This window comes from Tachysurus vachellii, chromosome 17, assembly GCF_030014155.1.
Source record: "Tachysurus vachellii isolate PV-2020 chromosome 17, HZAU_Pvac_v1, whole genome shotgun sequence".
Taxonomy (NCBI): Eukaryota; Metazoa; Chordata; class Actinopteri; order Siluriformes; family Bagridae; genus Tachysurus; species Tachysurus vachellii.
This window is the reverse complement of record NC_083476.1, coordinates 17561242-17582168: the sequence shown is the minus strand read 5'-3', so window position 1 is coordinate 17582168 and position 20927 is coordinate 17561242. Positions and strand designations below refer to the sequence as shown.

Sequence of the window (20927 nt, the reverse complement as noted above, 5' to 3'; positions counted from 1 at the left end):
TGTATATCAAATTTGAATAAAGCATTGTTTACCCATTGGTGAAAAACATTTGTTTGGGAATTTCATGCCCATATTTCAATGGCATTCAATGATACTAAGTCTATTTTTAAGGACAAGATTTGATCAAATCGTCTCCAAATTGATCATCAGTATATTCTATTTCTAATATTAAATAAACACCAATCCATCCCATTCTAGATCTAAGTTCTCTTTGCTGTTATAATAACCTCCTATCTTCTGGAGTGGTTTTGGGGGATGGCCGTGAGAATTAGGTTAGCAAGACTAGCATAAGTTTCCCTTTAACTGGAAAGCTGTGACATAACCTGTGAACAGTGGGAATGTAAGCCTATTAGCAATTAATAGAAATAATACTTTGTATTTATCTCTACTCAGGGCAAATAAACTTAATTCACACTGTAGGTCTGTAGGTTACGAAACGATTGGAACAAAGTACCAGTTCTTCTAGCATCATGCTTACCAAAACAAAGCTGAGATTTAATTGCTTTCTTTAAGTTTCTTTGGCTTAGAATTTGCATTTCATTGTTGATCCTTTCATTCATTTTAAAACAACCATGTACGCATCCATATCAAACAAATTACCCAAGCCACAGATATGATGATGAAAGGGTTTTTTAGGGATGTCTGCACATTTCCCATCTGACGTCGAAGGTCCATCATTTGACATTGGACTTTCAAGGGGCATCAGGAGGTCCTTTAATCTGTTTAGCATCTCCTGCTGTAGAATATAAGAACAGATGCTTACAGTATTAATTTAGATTTTGCTTCCATCTGACACTAGATGACTGGAAAATGAAGGAAAGCAGTTCTCCTGCAAATATATAATACTTGGAACAGAAAAAAATGGCAATCTGGAAAATGTAGAGTGCTCTGCAGATTAAATTAGCAGTGGTGCAGTTTATTATGAAAATAATGATATCAGTCATTAAGGGGTTATGAAACACTAGTTGGCATGGGCTCATTTCAGATTTTTACCCACTAGAGGGCAATAGTGGGCTACAGTATAGTAACTGTCACCTGACAGCATAGCCTCACATGACCTAAATCTCACTCATTTCTCAGAACAACAAGGGTAGGTTGGTGGCAAGTGCCTCTGAGATGTAATGCATCAATGAATGTCAAGCTAAGTGGAACAAGCAGCATGTCTTCTACCCTAGTGTTCTAATATTCCCAATCTGTTACTGAACAGGTCAACATGAACACAGCACTGTGCTGCATGGCTATAATTTTGTGTCTTGCAGTTCACATGCTTCATAAAGCACTTTTCTAAATATACCTGGACACATTTTGCCAGAACAAACAGGCAATTATGCTGTCAGGTAGGTCTGTTGTTGGCGAGAGTAAAAATGGTTGAAAATCTTTTCCTCCCAGTGTTATATTCCTGGTTAATCATCAGCCTTGTTTAATCACCTTTCTTTGGCAACACATGATAACTCTAACACTGTACTATTTAACATGGAATTTTGCACACATTGCATAATTGCACCTATGACAACGTGTATAATTGATATAATTCCACACATTGTGCTAATGCTGCTCTGTGGAACTGCTAAAATTAGAGCAATGTGCAATTTTATGTGTAAATGGTATATTGTCAGTGTGAACTCTTAACCTATAATTTATGTAGCCTATTCGGCTCGTGCACATTGTATGTGTAGGTTGTGCTTCGTTTACTGTTATATGTATACGCGGTATGCTGTGTGCATCAAGAAAAAATCCATAGTGGTGAATAAAAGTGCCTTACATTTTGATTAGAAATGTTTGGCAGCAGCAGCTGCAACACCAACAAGATACTAGTACAGTAACTGACACCAACAATTAGGGCTTGTCAATGGCATTTTCCTGAACTCATGCAGATAGACATATATTATCAGGGATGCTGTGGTAACATAATGAGCGAAAATGTTTCTAGACATTTTTCTAGAGAACATCCCATCATGATCTATGGAATGGAGTCAGTGCTGGAAATGCAGAGTGAATGAACATGAAGCTTGTGCATAAGCATGACACGTAAGAAAAAACAGAAGCACAACTGAGCAGGTGATCAGACATTCAACAAGAAGAATCCAATACAAAATACAAAACAAAACACTACACTTATACAAACATCAGATACAGAGATAAGTGATGTTTGCCCTTACATAGACAGATGCAGGTATAGAGTTCAGTAGTGCAAAAAACACAGTCACTGGTATAGAGATGTGTGTGGGGGGGATTGAGCTTCTCAGCTGAGTCATTTTTCATCCACAAGAAGTGGATGAGTATATATGTGTGTGTGTGTGTGTGTGTGTGTGTGTGTGTGTGTGTGTGTGTGTGTGTGTGGTGTCTGCCAGATCTGAATGCTTAATACCTACAGTGAGGGGTCTGGAGTCTCTGTAATGCTGTGGAAGGGTCTCTGCAAAGTTATACCAAAACAAAAACCTGACAGTCTCTACCAGGATGAATCCAGCCCCATCAACCTGGCACAATATCTCACTGAATGGATTAATGGGGATTAAAATAATGTAACTAGATGCATGACCATCACAATTACCAGCTCTCAGCCCAGCTGGGCCCCTTTTGAGACTTGGGACTGATATGTTAGACCATCATAACCGACACATCAACTGACAGAATATCTTATATGTCTGTCTGTTTATGTGATGGAGGGACTTTATTGATCCCTGAGGGACATTTTGGATTGCATTCTGCAGAGATGAAAATTGTATCCCCAAAGAACAAGATGCTTTAGGGCATGATGTAATTTCCTCCACTTTCTTTGTTACAGAGTGTGGGCAAGAGATAAAAGAATGGAACCAGCATTTTTCGATGCTGCAGCGATTACAGACACATGACTAGAGAGAGAGAGAGAGAGAGAGAGAGAGAGAGAGAGAGAGATGAAATTCATATCACATAAGTGCATATCACATTTAATGATTTATATATATAAATTTATATATATAAATCATTATATATATACACACACACACACTATATGGACAAAAATATATACATACAACCTGTGGAAGCACTGAATTTTCTAGAATTTGTATGCTGTAAAATCAAGATTGACCTTGACTGTAAATTCAAGGTCAGGTTCTATCCTGTTGCGATGCCCCTTTGCACAAAGCAAGCGCTATAATGTCATGGATTGCCACGGTTGGTGTAGAAGAACTTGAGTGGTCTGCAGTGACCTCAACCCCATTAATCACTTTCAGGACGATTTGGATTTCTAGCTGTGCAGTTGGCCTCCTCACCCAGGATCCCTGCCTGATATCACTAATGTTCTTCTGGCTGAATGAACAAAACCCACAAAAAAGCCACACTCCAGAATCTACAGGAACCAGAAGAACGGAGGCTATAATAACAACAGAAAGAGGAGTGAATCTGGAAAGGTTCAAATGTTCAACAGGTGCATAAGGTCATGATGGTCAGGTGCAACACCTTTTGGTTATATAGTATGTATGAGAATAAGTTTCTAATCCTAACGCATTGTAGTTAATGCATGGACCAGTTCACTGAACCACGACACACTGTAGCGTGTTTTTGTAAATGTTCCAGGAAGCATCGTGCTGCATGAAACACGCATGAAACACGCACGGCAAACACGCAGGCGCGCGCAACTGCACCGCTTTACGCTCGAGCGCGCGATGAATCCTCAAGGCGTTCTCGCGCTCCTTTAACCGGTGGCGTCGCTGTTCTGTGTGATCTTTCAGACACGTTTCCGCCTTCCTGCTGCTAAAAAAGCTTCACTTGTCAAAGACCGGAGCAGGTTGTCTGCTGGAGTGCTGCGTGGTCAGTAGACAGGCTCCGTACACTGAAGTATAAGATGAACGGCGTTGGGGAGGAAGCGGCGCGGGCGACAATGACGTGTATCGTGACACGCACAACGATTTTCCCCGCTGAAGATGCGGGGAACTGAGAGCAAAGCTTGATCTAGAAGATTTGTACTGCGTTTTTTCTCATTACGCCGTTAGCATGTCGGAGCGAGGTGGAGTTCAGAGAGCCGGAGTTGCGTCTCCGCACCTGCAACCTTTCAGATCCGTCAGTATTTCATCAAACCGCCCGGTTCAAATGAACCTGTTTGCGACCTGGGAAATCGACCGGTCCTCCCCCAGCTGTGTGCCAAGGTGCGTGTGTGTGTGTGTGTGTGTGAGAGAGAGAGTGAGAGAAAGTGTGTGTGTGTGTGTGTGTGTGTGAGAGAGTGAGAGAGTGTGTGTGTGAGCGAGAGAGAGAGAGAGAGAGAGTGTGTATGTGAGCGAGAGAGAGAGAGAGTGTGTATGTGAGCGAGAGAGAGTGTGTATGTGAGCGAGAGAGAGAGAGTGTGTGTGTGAGCGAGAGAGAGAGAGAGAGTGAGTGTGAGAGTGTGAGTGTGAGTGTGAGAGTGAGAGTGTGTGTGTGTGAGAGAGAGAGTGAGAGTGTGTGTGTGTGAGAGAGAGAGTGAGAGTGTGTGTGTGTGAGAGAGAGAGTGAGAGTGTGTGTGTGAGAGAGAGAGTGAGAGTGTGTGTGTGAGAGAGAGAGTGAGAGTGTGTGTGTGAGAGAGAGAGTGAGAGTGTGTGTGTGAGAGAGAGAGTGAGAGTGTGTGTGAGAGAGAGAGTGAGAGTGTGTGTGAGAGAGAGAAAGAGTGAGAGTGTGTGTGTGTGTGTGAGAGAGAGAAAGAGTGAGTGTGTGTGTGTGTGTGAGAGAGAGAAAGAGTGAGTGTGTGTGAGAGAAAGAGTGAGTGTGTGTGTGAGAGAGAGAAAGAGTGAGTGTGTGTGTGTGAGAGAGTGAGTGTGTGTGTGAGAGTGTGTGTGTGAGAGAGAGTGTGTGTGAGAGAGTGAGAGTGTGTGTGTGAGAGAGTGAGAGTGTGTGTGTGAGAGAGAGAGTGAGAGTGTGTGTGTGTGAGAGTGAGTGTGTTGTTGTGTGAGAGTGAGTGTGTTGTTGTGTGGGAGTGAGTGTGTGTGTGTGTGTGTGTGAGGTTGCAGTGTTGCCGTCTTGTCAATTTTGAACTCGTCTCACCGTTATGTAGGATGCCGTGACTCAATTGAAACTTCACATAAGTCTTTCCATACATGATGTACAAAGTTTCAACATTTAACACCTTAAAGCCTTAGCTAGAAAGGAAACCTCCACCATGAATCACAATGTTTGGTCTTAAAATATTTTTGATGTGATAAAAATTATTATGAAAATTGTTAATCTTGACCTTATTTTATGTTATGCCGTGAGAAGTCAGCACTTGTGAGCACTGGGACGAATTAACAGTAGGTTTGAATGGATTATGCAGCTTGTTTTTTCCCCAACAAAACCAAACACCCCCTGAACTTTTTTAGTGCTATGTTTTGAGGCGAAGTTACTTCACTACTTACTATAAAACAGCCCTTTTTAGGCAGATTACAGTCAGAATGAATTTTAAACAAATCGGTTACAAATCATTCTGAAAGTTCTAATGTATAGTGTTGAATTCTTCTACTTATTATTAGCCTTGCTTAACTGGTTAACACAAACAATAGACCTAATGCATTGTGTTGATGGGAATTACAGGAATATGTAGATAAATATGATCATACTCACTTAAATAATACTCATGAAATAAAATTGAATGGGGGTCATGGTAAGGATTTTACAGTTAAAGGGGTCTTGAGCTACAAAAAGCTTGAGACTTGCTTTTATGGCTGGTTTCTTGCTTTTCTCCTCACATGCTCATTCACCAATTCATTAGAGTGTAGCTCTTTAACAAGCTCTGTAATGACCGTGTGTTTAGTCTTCTTTGGCCATTTTTAGTTTAGCTCATTTTTAATCTGACCCAACATCATCTGGTTTTTAAAGAGGCCACTAATTCCCATGTGGAGCACAAGCTAATTTTCACACACTGTGTTTATTTGGCTGTGAAATACCCTTATTCGCTTCACTGACAGGTTCCCATATGTGCCGTTACCCAGGGGCTTTGAGTTATCTCTTACTCATGGCTATGCACATATAGAACTCCACTTTAAGTTAGTCTATGTAAAAGTCTAATGTTTATAGTGTGTCTGAATGGTTCATGACTAGGGTTTAGTAGTACTGCATACTAGCACTTAGACTAATCCCTGTTTTTAGTTGTCAATTTCTCTTATTTTCAACAGTTGTTTCTGGTAAATTAGTGTTGCAGCATTTGTGTTCCTGTCATCTTCTTTCTCAGCTCTGTGCTTGGACCGAATTCTACAGATAAAAGCATCTGTGAAATGAATAATTAATGTAACGTAATACGGATCAATGTTTATGCACAAACCAGACTGCAGCTCCACACTTCCATCGTCTCTGTTGAGATAATAGAATGGAACGCTATAAACATGGTGTACGTAATCAGCATATACTGAAGATCTTTAAGTTTTAAAATGGTGCAGTAAGCTACTGTTATATACTCTTCTTTCAATAGGAGCAACTAGACACGAGTTAAAATTTGAAGCAGTAAATGACCTTAAGGTGTACAGAAAAGTGTTACAGCAGTGGTGTAACGGCAGCCATCGTTATTGTTTTTGTTGTTTGTCTTTAAATGTAAAACTGACATTTTGCAGCATATTTTGTGAACGACTTATATAACATGGCTCTGTAAAAATTGAGTCTAGGAGAATAATTGTTAATCCTTCCAAACGTTGTCTATATTAAGCATTCTTTAGTTCGGATTTCATGCCTTTGCTCCTGTATATCTGTGACCACCACACAGTGCAATGGCAAAGTATCTCTTTCCTGTCATACAACAGCTACCAGTCATGGAGAGTGAAGATTATAACATACTTCCTCTGGAACATGAAACCATCCAACCACATTTTTTTTGTAATTGCAGCTTATAATACTGCACACAGAGGCCTTAACACTTACAGTCTCTGAGCCCTTCTGCATGAATGAGCTCACAGAAACCCATAATTTGCTATGATAGCCAGAGAGAATGGGCAAATTTTGCGCTCTTGAACTTTCTTTGGTATCATCAGGATTTGAACGATACGCCAAATATCGTTCAATATAATTTTTTTTTTTTTTTTTGCTGTGCCACCTAATGTTGTGGAATGTCCTGGTGTCATCTAGGTTGTCATTGTAATAACTTTCCTGAAACTTTAGATTCCTTCCATAAATATTAATAAGCTACTACTGACACAAAGCTTAGCCATAATAAAGAAGAGCTCTTTTCTTTATTAAATGCAGCATGTTTTGAATCCATTCATTATTAGATTAGATCATGTGACTGTCTACAATCCGAGTCACTGTGAATGACTTATTCTATAAATACAATAATGAATAAGAATAAGAATAAATAAAAATAAACCAGTGATTTGTCTTGAAAATGGAAATACAAATGGGAAAAAAAAAGTCTGACATTTTTTATATTAGACCTTATTTAACAAAACTGTTCTCTCTCTCTCTCTCTCTCTCTCTCTCTCTCTCTCGACTCTATAGTTACACTTTACTGAGAGAGGGTTAGTCATATATGTGAATTATACCAGAAATTCAGGAAGGATGGCTTTGAGCAGTTTTGCTTTGAGAAGACAGTTAGGCCTACTCAAATCTGTGGTGTGATGATTCAGATCCTTTCATGTTGGGAGATACAGACAGACCTAGCTGATGATCTATAGCAGTGTTTTCTACTTTATATGTGCACACATACTGTATTTAGCTGATGTAGCTGTCACAATGTTACAAGATAGAAAGATTGTATTTCCTGTCACATCCCATGTCATGACAGGGAAGTCGTGGCCTAAAGGTTAGAGAGTTTGACTCCTAACCCTAAGGTTGTGGGTTCGAGTCGCGGGTTTATATGTACACACGGTTTGTTTGGGGATGTTTTAGCTGATGTAGCTGTCACAATCTTTCTATCTGGCAATACCATGACTGAGGTGCCCTTGAGCCAACTGCTCCCAGGGCACCACAGCATAAATGGCTGCCCACTGCTCCGGGTGTGTGTTCAGGGTGTGTGTGTGTGTTCACTGCTGTGTGTGTGCACTTTGGATGGGTTAAATGCAGAGAACGAATTCTGAGTATGGGTCACCGTACTTAGCCGTATATCACGTCACCATTTTTAGCACATTTCAGGTTTTGTTGTTGTTTGTTCCTACAACATTACTGTAACATTATTAGTTTTAGGGCTCTAACATGTTATTTTGTGTCTGAAAATGATCTGTAAGCAGTCTAATAATCTTCCAATGCAAATTGTTGTTACAATAGATGCATGAACATTATTGCTGAAAGGTAGCAGTGTAATTTTAGAAGCTGTCAAATAGAAACTGAACGCTCTGATAATATCTCTACAGTACATTGGCTGGGATGATGCTTACTTCTTGTCCTGTGAGTGATTGGGCAACAAAATGATGTACTGGCTCATGATCTGAGGACATGATGAAATTGAAGATTTTAATGGTTTCAAGTTAAGACATCTTGCTGATCTACAGGATTCTTCAGGACATTCTTCTGATATGTAAACACAGTTCATGTCAGATTGCATTTGCTTGAGATGTCCCAGATTACACAGACTGGTTCATGGTAGTATGTTGGAGAGATGTCAAGTTAAATATATACTGTATATATAAATGTATAAAAGAAATCATATCTGCACCGTAACCCTTGTATCTGTTAAAAACACTGAATTTAAATCTCTCTTTCTCTCTCTCTCTCGCAATCTGTCTCTCACTCTCTCTGTCTGTGTCTCTGTCTCTCTCTCTTGCTTTCTCAATCTCTCTCTGTCTGTCTCTCGCTCTATCCGTCTGTCTCTCGTTCTCTCTGTGTCTTTTGCTCTCTCTCTCATGCTCTCTCAATCTCTGTCTGTCTGCCCCGCCCCCCTCCCCCAGACTCCTTAGTTTGACGCTTAAAAAACTGGTGATGTTAAAGGACCTGGACCGAGACCTCACATCAGTGGTCATTGCAGTCAAACTTCAGGTAAACCCCAATATTTTTTTCTCTTTTCTTTCTTAACTAATTCATTTTTTTGTTCTCGTACATGGTCTGGATTTGGGTTGGATGTGGAATTTTGCCTGCTAGTAAGTACGTTTTACAAAAAAATCAAAATATCAAATTGAATAAGTGCAATTTATTCTGTCAATCCTTACATTTAGTTGTCAGCAATCTTTTATATCTCATTGTGTATGCGCCTATTCAGCTTGTCATTCAAAAACGCAGCATCCTGCTGAGGGACCCGCCTTCAAGTCACTAACTCATCCTTTAATGCGTGACCTTGCAGGGATCAAAGCGGATTCTGCGCTCTAATGAAATCCTACTGCCATCTCTTGGGCTCACTGAGACAGATTTACAGCTCACTTTCTCCCTTCAGGTTTGATCTAGTGTGTCTTTGTGTGCTTGTGTTCATTTGTCACTTGACTGTTTTTGTTAGACAACAGTTTTTGTACTGTTTCTTATTTTTGTTTCCAACCCTTTTAAACCAATAGTATCCACACTTTTTGAAGAGAGATGCCAACAGACTGCAAATCATGCTCCAGCGAAGGAAAAGGTACAAGAATCGTACAATCCTGGGGTACAAGACACTAGCATTGGGCCTGATTAACATGTCAGAGGTGAGCAATATTATCAGTCTACTGCAGATTAACAGGACAAACAGGCTGCTATAAAAAATACTCTAGTGTACACACTTGACTAAGTTTATTCCCTAAATTGGTATAACTTAATTTTTAGCTGGCTAGTTAACAGGAATTAGCTTGTTATCAATACGAATGAATTGGAGTCTTTGGGGTCATATTCTCAAATTTTATCCAAACTTTTTAAAACAAACAACAAAAACAAATATTTGGCCATAATCGGTTCAATTAGCTAACTGTGGATAGCTAGTCCACGAGCTAACCACTAACCACAGATATGGTTCCAGTGTCACATTTTGTATCGTCATATTCTCATTGGTAGCCAAACCTATTAAAACGTAACATAACAATTCAAAACATTTTATTCATTTACATTAGCTAGGTTAATATTTTTGGACAAGTCATAAGAAGGTTATTAAAGTAGAAACGTGTTTCAGTAGACTTGTGACAGAAAGTCGGCCATTTTGAACATACAGATGTAGAAATGTAAAGTGAGTGGCACTTGAACAGTTAAATTCATTCTCATGGTCTAAAACATACATATGCATTATATTATTTATTGATATTTTCATCTACAAGGTGATGCAGCATCCCACTGAAGGTGCTCAGGTATTGCATCTACATACTAAAATAAAGGACATGGCTGTACCTGTGGCTGAAATCAGTGTTTACTCAATGTCCAGTCAACCTATAGACCCAGAAAGACCAAAGGCCAAGCTGTCTGGTAAAGAAGTTTCACTTCTCAAAAAACACACCCTAACACATCTCAAATAGAGACTGCTAATTTATTCATTTCTGCATTTTTGTACTTGTTATCCTTCTGACCCTATGTAGACCGATCCCCTGACATTGATAACTATTCTGAGGAGGAGGATGAGAGCTACTCATCTGAGCAGGATGGTAGTGATGACCCATTGCATGGACAGGTTGGGAAAACTTTACATAAAAAAAAGTAAAATATGGTAATAAATGGCAGCTTTATCAGCTTCATCAACTTAACATCTAGAAACAAAGAGTTTATCCATAATGGGATGCTACCTATTCGGCAAGCTAATAAACAAGCTAAAATATACCATAACAATTAAAATGATGTGATTATTAGTGGAATTATGGAGACCAAACCTGTTTTTATTCCTCCTTGGCAGTACCTTTATGATGATGAGGATGAAGTAAGGAAGAAGAAGCCTCATCGTAAACTTATCTCTGGTTCTTCCATTACAAGAGCTAATGTGAGTTGCCGGAGCAGATTGCTGCTGCCGGATCTAAATGGCCTTTTTGTGCTTGCTTACAGCCAGTTTTCATCTGCTTCATTTTCATCTTATCCACGACAAACAAGTGCAAAGCTGTTTGCTGAACAACCATCTATTACAGCTTGGGCAACTTGCCCATCAGTGTTTGTTGCTCTACTTGAAGGGCTCCATTTCTCCAAATTGACTCTAATCCCAGGGAACAGGCCGATGTGTTCATGGTAGCCCAAGGTCCCTGTTGGCCTTTCAACAGAGCCTGATAATTCTAATGGCTTGAGTCCTTTGAAATGTGATGACACATTAGGAGGTCAATATGTATTGACTATGTCGAAGTGCGAGATTGGGATATCTCTCATCACATGCTTGTGTCAGCTTGCTGTTTTTGATTAGCCACACGATCTGTCTACTATCTGGTGATGTGGTAGATCGTGTGCCAGCTCTGTAAGCGTTCTGCCTTGTTACTGTTCTTTATCCTCCTCCTCTGCTTGCTGCTATTTTTGCTGCTTGTGTCGTACAGCTTAATTCGTGTGGATTTGCTTTTCCCACTATTCTGCCTGACGTGAACTGTTTTATATTCAGCAGCCTAACATCAAGCAGAAATTTGTGGCACTGCTGAAAAGGTTCAAAGTTTCTGATGAGGTAAGCCTTTATTAATCTCATTTCATGCCTTTTATGTGTCCCTTTCTCCATTTCCTCGACCATCCACCACCCTTTCTGTTTATCTGTGGGGTCTGTGATGACCCCCCCCCCCTTTTTTTATATAAGATTTGCGAATCTTCACCACAAATCTTTTATTTTTACATTTTGTTGTTTGCATTGCAGTGTTTGATTGCTTGATTTTGTACATGTAGGTGGGATTTGGCCTGGACCACGTATCCCAGGAGCAGATTCGTGATGTAGAAGAAGACCTGGATGAGCTTTACAACAGTCTGGAGATGTACAACCCCAGTGACAGTGGACCAGACATGGAGGAAACAGACAGCGTCCTCAGCATGCCCAAGCCCAAACTCCCGTAACATACAATAACACACTTATACACTCTGCAGTACACAATCCAGACACGTACACAATCCAGACAGATCGTTCTGCATTGGCAGAGAATAAAAGACAAATAAAATTGAATTAAAGCCTTACATAAAAACTTCAAACATACATCACACAGGTCTTACGTAGTTTCCAAAGAACAAAAGGATTAAATCTGAGCAGATGTTGCGCTAGAAAGCCATTTAGAGGTCAAGCTAAGATTACAGAAAAAGAAGAACATTGGAATCAGATGCAGTATAAGTTGTGATGTATAACAGATTCACTGGGTCTGATCTGTGATACTTTGGTGAAGATATTCGCCTTCACGAACGTTCGGAGGAAGCAGGGAAAAGAAAATCTAGTAAAACCCACAATAACAAAGGCATGATATTGTGATACTGATTGATGAAGTCACTTTGACTGTACAAAATGCTACATGTCTGTGCAATTTTGGAATCACTCCATTAAAATTAGTTTGTCGAAATTGAAATCTTACTGATCAACCAAGCAGTTCTTTCAACCACAACCCAACTCTTTACAACAAGCACATATGAGAGTTTCATTTCTTTTACCAGTAGTGATTTTGTAAGTCATTATTGCTACACCACTCCATAGCCCCAAGAAGTCTTACGTAACAGCATCTGCTGAAGCTGCTATACAAATCTTTTTCAAGTATTTTCTAGATTATGATCCTCTTGTGTGGACCCTGCACTATGTGGGGGTGTATCTTACACCATGATCAGGGTTCGCTTCTCTGACCTAAAGAGAAAAGATAAAAATACAAACGACCGGCTTCTCATAAATATCTGTTGAATTATTCCATTGCCTCTTACTGTGAATGCATTTTCTCTCTCTCTCTCTCTCTCTCTCTCTCTCTCTCTCTCTCTCGCGCTCTCTCTCTCTCTCTCTCTCTCTCTCTCTCTCTCTCTCTCTCTCTCGCGCTCTCTCTCTCTCTCTCTCTCTCTCTCTCTCTCTCTCTCTCTCTCTCTCGCGCGCTCTCTCTCTCTCTCTCTCTCTCTCTCGCGCTCTCTCTCTCTCTCTCTCTCGCGCGCTCTCTCTCTCTCTCTCTCTCTCTCTCTCTCTCGCTCTCTCTCTCTCGCGCGCTCTCTCTCTCTCGCGCTCTCTCTCTCTCTCTCGCGCTCTCTCTCTCTCTCTCTCGCGCTCTCTCTCTCTCTCTCTCGCGCTCTCTCTCTCTCTCTCTCTCTCTCTCTCTCTCTCTCTCTCTCTCTCTCTCTGTGTGTCTAGGCCATTCTTTGAAGCTATCTCTCAGTCCAGCTCTCACAATGAGTTTGGCAGTCTGAGTAGCAGATGTTCTCTGGGCAGAGATACACTGAATCCAGTGAGTGTCATATTTACAGCACCAACAGAAAAATCTCACCTTTTAACTTAGTCAGCTTTTATTTCATTGTAGGTCAATATTTCCTCAGTTGTAGGTCATCATCCTCCTATCAGCTATCTACCATTTTATTTGTTGACCATCCATCCATCAAATCTATTAATCCATTTAAATTAGTCTACTATTTATCTGTCAATTCAAGTATTCAGCCATCCATCTGCATTTCCAACTACACTCTGTTAATCAGTCCAATCTTCCAACTATATATCTTTCCTCAATTTATCCATTCATCCCCAACTCTCTCCCTTCAACGTCTATCTATCTATCCATCCATCCATCCATCCATAACTTTACTCAGAAGAACAACTATCTGTTCATCCATCCATCCATCCATCCATCCAAAACTTTACTCAGCAGAACAACTATCTATTCATTCATCCATCCATTCATCCATCCATCCATCCATCCATCCAAAACTTTACTCAGCAGAACAACTATCTATTCATCTATCCATCCATCCATCCATCCAAAATTTACTCAGCAGAACAACTATCTATTCATTCATCCATCCATCCATCCATCCAAAATTTACTCAGCAGAACAACTATCTATTCATCCATCCATCCATGCAAAACTTTACTCAGCAGAACAACTATCTATTCATCCATCCATCCATCCATCCATCCATGCAAAACTTTATTCAGCAGAACAACTATCTATTCATCCATCCATCCATCCAAAACTTTATTCAGCAGAACAACTATCGATTCATCCATCCATCCATCCAAAACTTCACTCAGCAGAACAACTATCCATCCATCCATCCATCCATAACTTTACTCAGCAGAACAACTATCGATTCATCCATCCATCCATCCATCCATCCAAAACTTTATTCAGCAGAACAACTATCGATTCATCCATCCATCCATCCATCCATCCAAAACTTTATTCAGCAGAACAACTATCGATTCATCCATCCATCCATCCAAAACTTTATTCAGCAGAACAACTATCCATCCATCCATCCATCCAACCATAACTTTACTCAGCAGAACAACTATCTATTCATTCATCCATCCATCCATCCATCCATAACTTTACTCAGCAGAACAACTATCTATTCATTCATCCATCCATCCATCCAAAACTTTACTCAGCAGAACAACTATCTATTCATTCATCCATCCATCCAAAATTTACTCAGCAGAACAACTATCTATTCATCCATCCATCCATCCAAACTTTACTCAGCAGAACAACTATCTATTCATCCATCCATCCATGCAAAACTTTACTCAGCAGAACAACTATCGATTCATCCATCCATCCATCCATCCATCCAAAACTTTATTCAGCAGAACAACTATCGATTCATCCATCCATCCATCCATCCATCCAAAACTTTATTCAGCAGAACAACTATCGATTCATCCATCCATCCATCCATCCATCCAAAACTTTATTCAGCAGAACAACTATCGATTCATCCATCCATCCATCCATCCATCCAAAACTTTATTCAGCAGAACAACTATCGATTCATCCATCCATCCATCCATCCATCCAAAACTTTATTCAGCAGAACAACTATCGATTCATCCATCCATCCATCCATCCATCCAAAACTTTATTCAGCAGAACAACTATCGATTCATCCATCCATCCATCCAAAACTTTATTCAGCAGAACAACTATCGATTCATCCATCCATCCATCCATCCATCCAAAACTTTATTCAGCAGAACAACTATCGATTCATCCATCCATCCATCCAAAACTTCACTCAGCAGAACAACTATCTATTCATCCATCTATGTACATATCCAGCAGTCATTATTTTATCTCTACCTATATCTAACTCTTTACCTAAATCTGAATCCTCTCTCTGTGTCTCCAGCAGCAGGCAGAACAGAGCACATCAAGTAAAATTCGGCGATCTAGTAGTGCACACCTGGATGACGCCTTCTCTGAGATAGACACAGCGGTGGGATCATCATCTTTTTATCCATCCTTTCCTTTAAGCCTGTCTTTGTTGTCTTTTATTTGCACTTCATTTAAGTCTCTTTTGGTCTCTCCAGGAAAGCCGTATTTTGCCCTCATGTTCATGTAGCTGGTGGATAATGTTGTAGTTGTTGTTGTAGGAGCTGAATGAGGTGGAGGTTTGGAGCGATGGAACTCCCAGCATCACTGTATCTGTGGCAGAGAGACCACATACCCCTCAGAGAAGCAGCGGCCAGACAATGCCTTCCCCAAGGCCAGTACCCCACACACACACACACACACACACACACACACACCACATACTGTGTAAAACCTCCCTCTGTGTAACATGCTATTGTTACTCATTCTCAGGCTTGATGGTGGTCACACTCCTAAGCATAAGCGAGGGACTCCCATGAAAGAGAGGCAGCTTTCTAAACCTCTCAGTGAGCGGACCAACAGCTCAGACAGTGAGCGCTCACCTGAGCTCAGCCTCACTCCACAGGTGAGCTCCTTCCCCTCCTCACATGGATTAATCATCTCCAGAGGTCTTTTTTGATACAAAGCTTGCTGAAAAGGGAAAAACGACTAGTGCTTATCAAAAATAAGGGGTCCTGCAGAAAGGAACAGAAAAGTCGCATCTCAGTCACGTGAACTTTTTTGCTGCACCTCGAAGTTTTTGAGTTCTGTTGGCATCTGGCCTCAGATAGCTACAATTTCTAGTCCCTTAAAAAAACAAACAAAAAAAAAAAACGAGTAGTTTTCCATCTATTAACATGAGCATGCAGTAGGTCTTAGTAAATGCCTCGTCTCTAATTGTTTACTGTATAATTTTTTTTCTGTAAAGCTGCTTTGAGACAATGTCCATTGTTAAAAGTGCAATACAGATCAAATTAAACTGAATTTGAATTGTACAGAGGTTCAGAACTTAAGTAGAGACTAGATGCATGTGGGCACGCACTGATGATGATGATGATGATGATAAATGTGTGTGTAGGATTTTAACTAACCCTCACCTGTAGTTGGGATCAATTATGAAGTCATTCATACTGCCAAAAAATTGGATACGGCAAAAAATTGCAAGATGTTAAGAAAAATATTTTTAAAATTGGTTACGGCTTAATGATTACATAAATATAATGTCAGTTACCAACACAGCATAAACTAACGTTCAGTCTTTTTCAGTATGTACTCTTATGACATGTCTACACCTTGTGACAGAATAATTATTAAAAAAAAAAACAATCAGTAATTGAAAATGACATTTTACATATTGTGGAATTATTCAATTTAATTTGTACTTTATTTGCATAGCACTTTTAACAATTTACATTTTAATATTTAACAGTTTAATATTCTACAAAGATTCATGTAAAACAAAAATTCAAGATTAATATTAGACTTGTATTTAAATGTGTTTGTATTTATCTTCAATAAACAAGCCTGAGGTGACTGAGGTGTGGAAAAACTCCCTTAGATGGAAGAGGAAGAAACCTTGAGAGGAACCAGACTCTAAAGTGAACCTCATCCTCATTTGGGTGCCACTGGAGGGTGTGATTATAAACTGTTATAAACACCAGAGAGTGTTATTAGGATTCTGAAAGTTAGAGATGGGAAATATTCTGAAATGTAAACACATTGGAGGCAACATGACAAGTTTGCCTGTAGCGCCCAACTTTAATTAAATTCAGTATTCAAATAAAACCATTACATTTGTTTAATTAAAAAAAGAATTTTTAGTATCATATGAAAACATGGAGGGGGCACGGTGGCTTAATGGTTAGCACGTTCGCCTCACACCTCCAGGGTTGGGGGTTTGATTCCCGCCTCCGCCTTGTGTGTGTGGAGTTTGCAGGTTCTCCCTGTGCCTCGGGGGTTTCCTCCGGGTACTCCGGTTTTCTCCCCCGGTCCAAAGACATGCATGGTAGGTTGATTGGCATATCTGGAAAATTGTCCGTAGTGTGTGATTGCGTGAGTGAATGAGAGTGTGTGTGCCCTGCGATTTGTTGGCACTCCGCCCAGGGTGTATCCTGCCTTGATGCCCGATGACGCCTGAGATAGGCACAGGCTCCCCGTGACCCGAGGTAGTTCGGATAAGCCGTAGAAAATGAGTGAGTGAGTGAGGAATGTCTATATATCTGACTTTAATAAGAAATGCTCTATTTCTTCATTAAGATTATTTGTTTTACTTTATACCCTGCGTTCGTCCGGTGTGCCAGAGAATCTCGCTAAAGCTCTGCAGTATAAACAGCCCTGAAGGGTCCACAGTAAATGTGGTGATTCATTTGGGCTGTGGATTTGAGCGCGGGACATTGCGTGGGTGTGTTAGGAGCAGAGATGTGGAGCGTGGAGCAGAGTGGGCGCCCAATCTGCTTACATAACAGCACATTGGCTCTGCAGTGAGTCAGTAATTGGCTAACGTTACCACTATTGTTGCACAGAAATATCCGAATGCCTCTCTAGCGTATGACGTTTGTTAGGGTGAAGTGTTATGTTTTAATTCCCACTGTGGTGCTGTGCCTGATGTGTGTTTGACAAATTGTCAGCTAAAGAGATATAAATAGCAGTGTTTTGGATGTCCAGTGTTATTTTCTACATTGTGCCATGTAATGGTGCCAGTTTGAAACTGTCAGCTTGTTTAGCCAACAGACCGGTATCAGTGTAATCACTGTGCTCTGTCAGTGCTGTGTGTGCTTATTCTAAAGAAACAAAACTCACCTTTTCTCTTGCGAATACGTGCAGATGCCGAGGAAGATAGTGTACGACCAGTTGAACCAGATCTTGGTGTCGGACACGGCTCTGCCCGAAAGCCTCATCCTCATTAACAGCAGTGACTGGCAAGGACAGGTAATGACTAAATACTGTGCCTCAGAGCTAGCAGATAAGATTTTCTTTGTTGTGTTCAAATAAAAATGAAATCAATCAAACCAATGATTTCCTTAGCATAATACTGTACCTTATATAATATGTTTAGACCAGGATTCCTGTTTAAGTTTTTTTTCCACTATATTCATCAGATTTGTATCCAGATGTAAAATCCAGGACCGTATCAGTTTTTTTTTTAGCCAGCTGGCAGCTTCTATAGGCAAAAAGTTTAAAGAAAACATGATAAATCAAGTTAGGGTAATGTACACTGGTCCCTTAATGTAGTTATACTGATAGGCTTTGTGTGTGTGTGTGTGTGTGTGTGTGTGTGTGTGTGTGTGTGTGTGTGTGTGTGTGTGTGTGTGTGTGTGTGTAGTATGTGGCAGACTCCCTGCAGGTACAGAAGCATCCTGTGGTGTGTACCTGCTCAGTGTCGGAGATTCAGGCTGTTCTCTCAGCTCTGCTCACTCGGATTCAGAAATTGTAAGTGATTCTGTCCGAATAGATATGAACTCCCCATATAACTAGTCTTGCTAATGCTAATATTCAGTGACGGCTAGTCAAAATATTGCAAAAGGAAGGCTGAAATTCTACACATCACTACACGTTACACTGCACGTCAAGTCGGTGACATGTATACACCTTATAGCATTGGAGGTTTTTAAAGTAAAGTTCCAGTGCTATCAGGTGTATACATGGCAATATTTCTCTTTGATAGAGAAGCTAGAAGTTTTACTATCAAATGCATTTTGAAAAAAAAAAAAAAAACGATTGAGGAAAAAAAACATTATTTTTATGTTAATTAGACGTTTTATTGTATTTACGTGCATCATCTCAATCACTGCTGCACACACAAACTCCAGAGAGTGATTCTCCAGTTGTAATCACCTGGTGTGACTATCAGTAATAATCTCTGTGAGTCTATAATCTGGACTAGAAAGTCAGTTTGTTGGGGGAAAAAAAATGTACACCATAAGATAAATATTTATACCCATATAAGTTCCGGTATGGTTTTATTTGGCATTGATGATCATCATAAATTTACTAGCACAATATACAATATTTATTCATTCATTCATTTTCTACCGCTTATATGAACTACCTCGGGTCACAGGGAGCCTGTGCCTATCTCAGGCGTCATTGGGCATCAAGGCAGGATACACCCTGGACGGAGTGCCAACCCATCGCAGGGCACACACACACACTCTCATTCACTCACGCAATCACACACTAGGGACAATTTTCCAGAGATGCCAATCAACCTACCATGCATGTCTTTGGACCGGGGGAGGAAACTGGAGTACCCGGAGGAAACCCCCGAGGTACGGGGAGAACATACAAACTCCACACACAAGGCGGAGGCGGGAATCGAACCCCCAACCCTGGAGGTGTGAGGCGAACGTGCTAACCACTAAGCCACCGTGCCCCCCAATATACAATATATTTAGCATAAAATAACAATCAGGTCATACTGACTTGGGTAAAAGATTCTTACTTAGTAAAGATTTTTCATGGTTTAATATACAGGTTGAATTAGAAGCATATAACAGCCCCAGTATTACCCATCTCCCAAAGGTTAACATATTGTAATGATTTATGTTTTTGCCCTCATCTTTTCTGTACCTCCACCCACGTATCATCGGTGCTCCTGCTCTCTGCAGCTGTAACTGTAACTCTGTCACACCGAAACCTGTGAAAGTGGTGGCTGTTGGAGGGCACAACTATCTTGGAGCCATTTTGCGTTTCTTTGTATCTCAGCTAGCCAACAAGACATCTGATTGGCTGGGGCATTTGAAGTTTCTGGTGGTTCCACTAGGTAGGTGTTTCTCAAATTCCAACTTTATTAGTCACCTTCACAATCATACACAGTACGACGTGCAGTGAGATGCTTTTTATGACCGTCCGTGTTATAAAAATAGAGTCAAAATAAAAATGGTCAAAAATGGAATTTAATAACAATAAAATGGAACAAAGGGAAAAATGAATAGATAAAATCTAAAACAATACAGCATGTGAATGCAATGATTAGATAGATAGATAGATAGATAGATAGATAGAACTTTATTGTCATTGCATTGTACACAGGTACACAGCAACGAAATGCAGTTTGGCATCTACCAGAAGTGCAAAATGTAGCAGTCGTGCAAAAGTGCAGATAAATATCTAGCACTTTTGCACGAATGATACGAATATGATGAGATATGATACGAATATGATGAGATATTTATATTGTATTGCTGTTGAATAAAGTGCATATGTATGCAATGAGCGTGCCGTTTTAGTGCAGATTTGTACTCAAAGCCCAGTTGAGGTAGTGTGTGTTGTGATACAAGTCCAGAAAAGTCCTTGCTCTAGGGGTTCTGGTTGAGGGCTCGAAAGGCCTGCGGGAAGAAACCCCTCATCCTTCTATTAAGGAGAACTTTTTCAAGGTCTTATTAAAAAATAAAAATAAAAAAAGATCAGATCGTGTTTAATGTAACTGGAACATCAAGCTGACGAAATGCCAAATTCTGTGTAGGTTCTCACCCTGTGGCTAAGTACCTTGGCTCCCTAGACAATCGCTACCGCTCAGCTTTCCTCGACAGCGTGTGGCGGGAGTTCTTCAGTCGGACAGATCCACCTCAACCAGGTACCTAACTTTGCTTTGCTGCTTTGCTTTCAGTCGCATCATGTCACACAGCAGCATCTATAATTCCTTCTCTGAATGTGTTTGTGTCTGTGTCCAGGTTTATCATCTGCAGAGGGTGTGGATGTAGCCGGGCGCATCGGTCAGTATATTGATGGAGCTACGGTCACTTACCAGCTGCCTATAGCTGAAGCTATGCTAACCTGCAAGCACAAAATGTTAGTGGAGCCACAGTCTTGTATGGTTTATATCGTAAAACACGGTTTATTCTTTGTCTACATTTGTACGTTATAATGGTGTTGTTTTCTGCT

The 20927-nt window shown here is 40.3% G+C and overlaps 1 protein-coding gene across 4 annotated transcripts in view; it reads left to right on the top strand.

The window, feature by feature from the left end:
• Positions 1-3669: 3669 nt before the first annotated feature.
• pacs1a (phosphofurin acidic cluster sorting protein 1a) overlaps positions 3670-20927 on the top strand; it is a 19825-nt gene continuing 2567 nt past the window's right edge. Inside the window, exons 1-18 of one of the 4 annotated variants that reach the window (XM_060890895.1) lie at positions 3670-4127; positions 8796-8883; positions 9185-9274; positions 9390-9515; positions 10116-10260; positions 10371-10462; positions 10682-10765; positions 11366-11422; positions 11635-11795; positions 13052-13145; positions 15043-15129; positions 15287-15399; positions 15498-15630; positions 17868-17972; positions 18367-18473; positions 19652-19806; positions 20509-20619; positions 20717-20834. In XM_060890895.1, the coding sequence (XP_060746878.1) occupies positions 3976-4127; positions 8796-8883; positions 9185-9274; positions 9390-9515; positions 10116-10260; positions 10371-10462; positions 10682-10765; positions 11366-11422; positions 11635-11795; positions 13052-13145; positions 15043-15129; positions 15287-15399; positions 15498-15630; positions 17868-17972; positions 18367-18473; positions 19652-19806; positions 20509-20619; positions 20717-20834 (2018 nt within the window). In that variant the 5' untranslated portion in view covers positions 3670-3975. Of the gene's footprint in view, positions 4128-8795; positions 8884-9184; positions 9275-9389; positions 9516-10115; positions 10261-10370; positions 10463-10681; positions 10766-11362; positions 11423-11634; positions 11796-13051; positions 13146-15042; positions 15130-15286; positions 15400-15497; positions 15631-17867; positions 17973-18366; positions 18474-19651; positions 19807-20508; positions 20620-20716; positions 20835-20927 lie in introns of all 4 variants that reach the window. The other 3 variants (XM_060890894.1, XM_060890893.1, XM_060890896.1) reach the window with 3 other exon arrangements.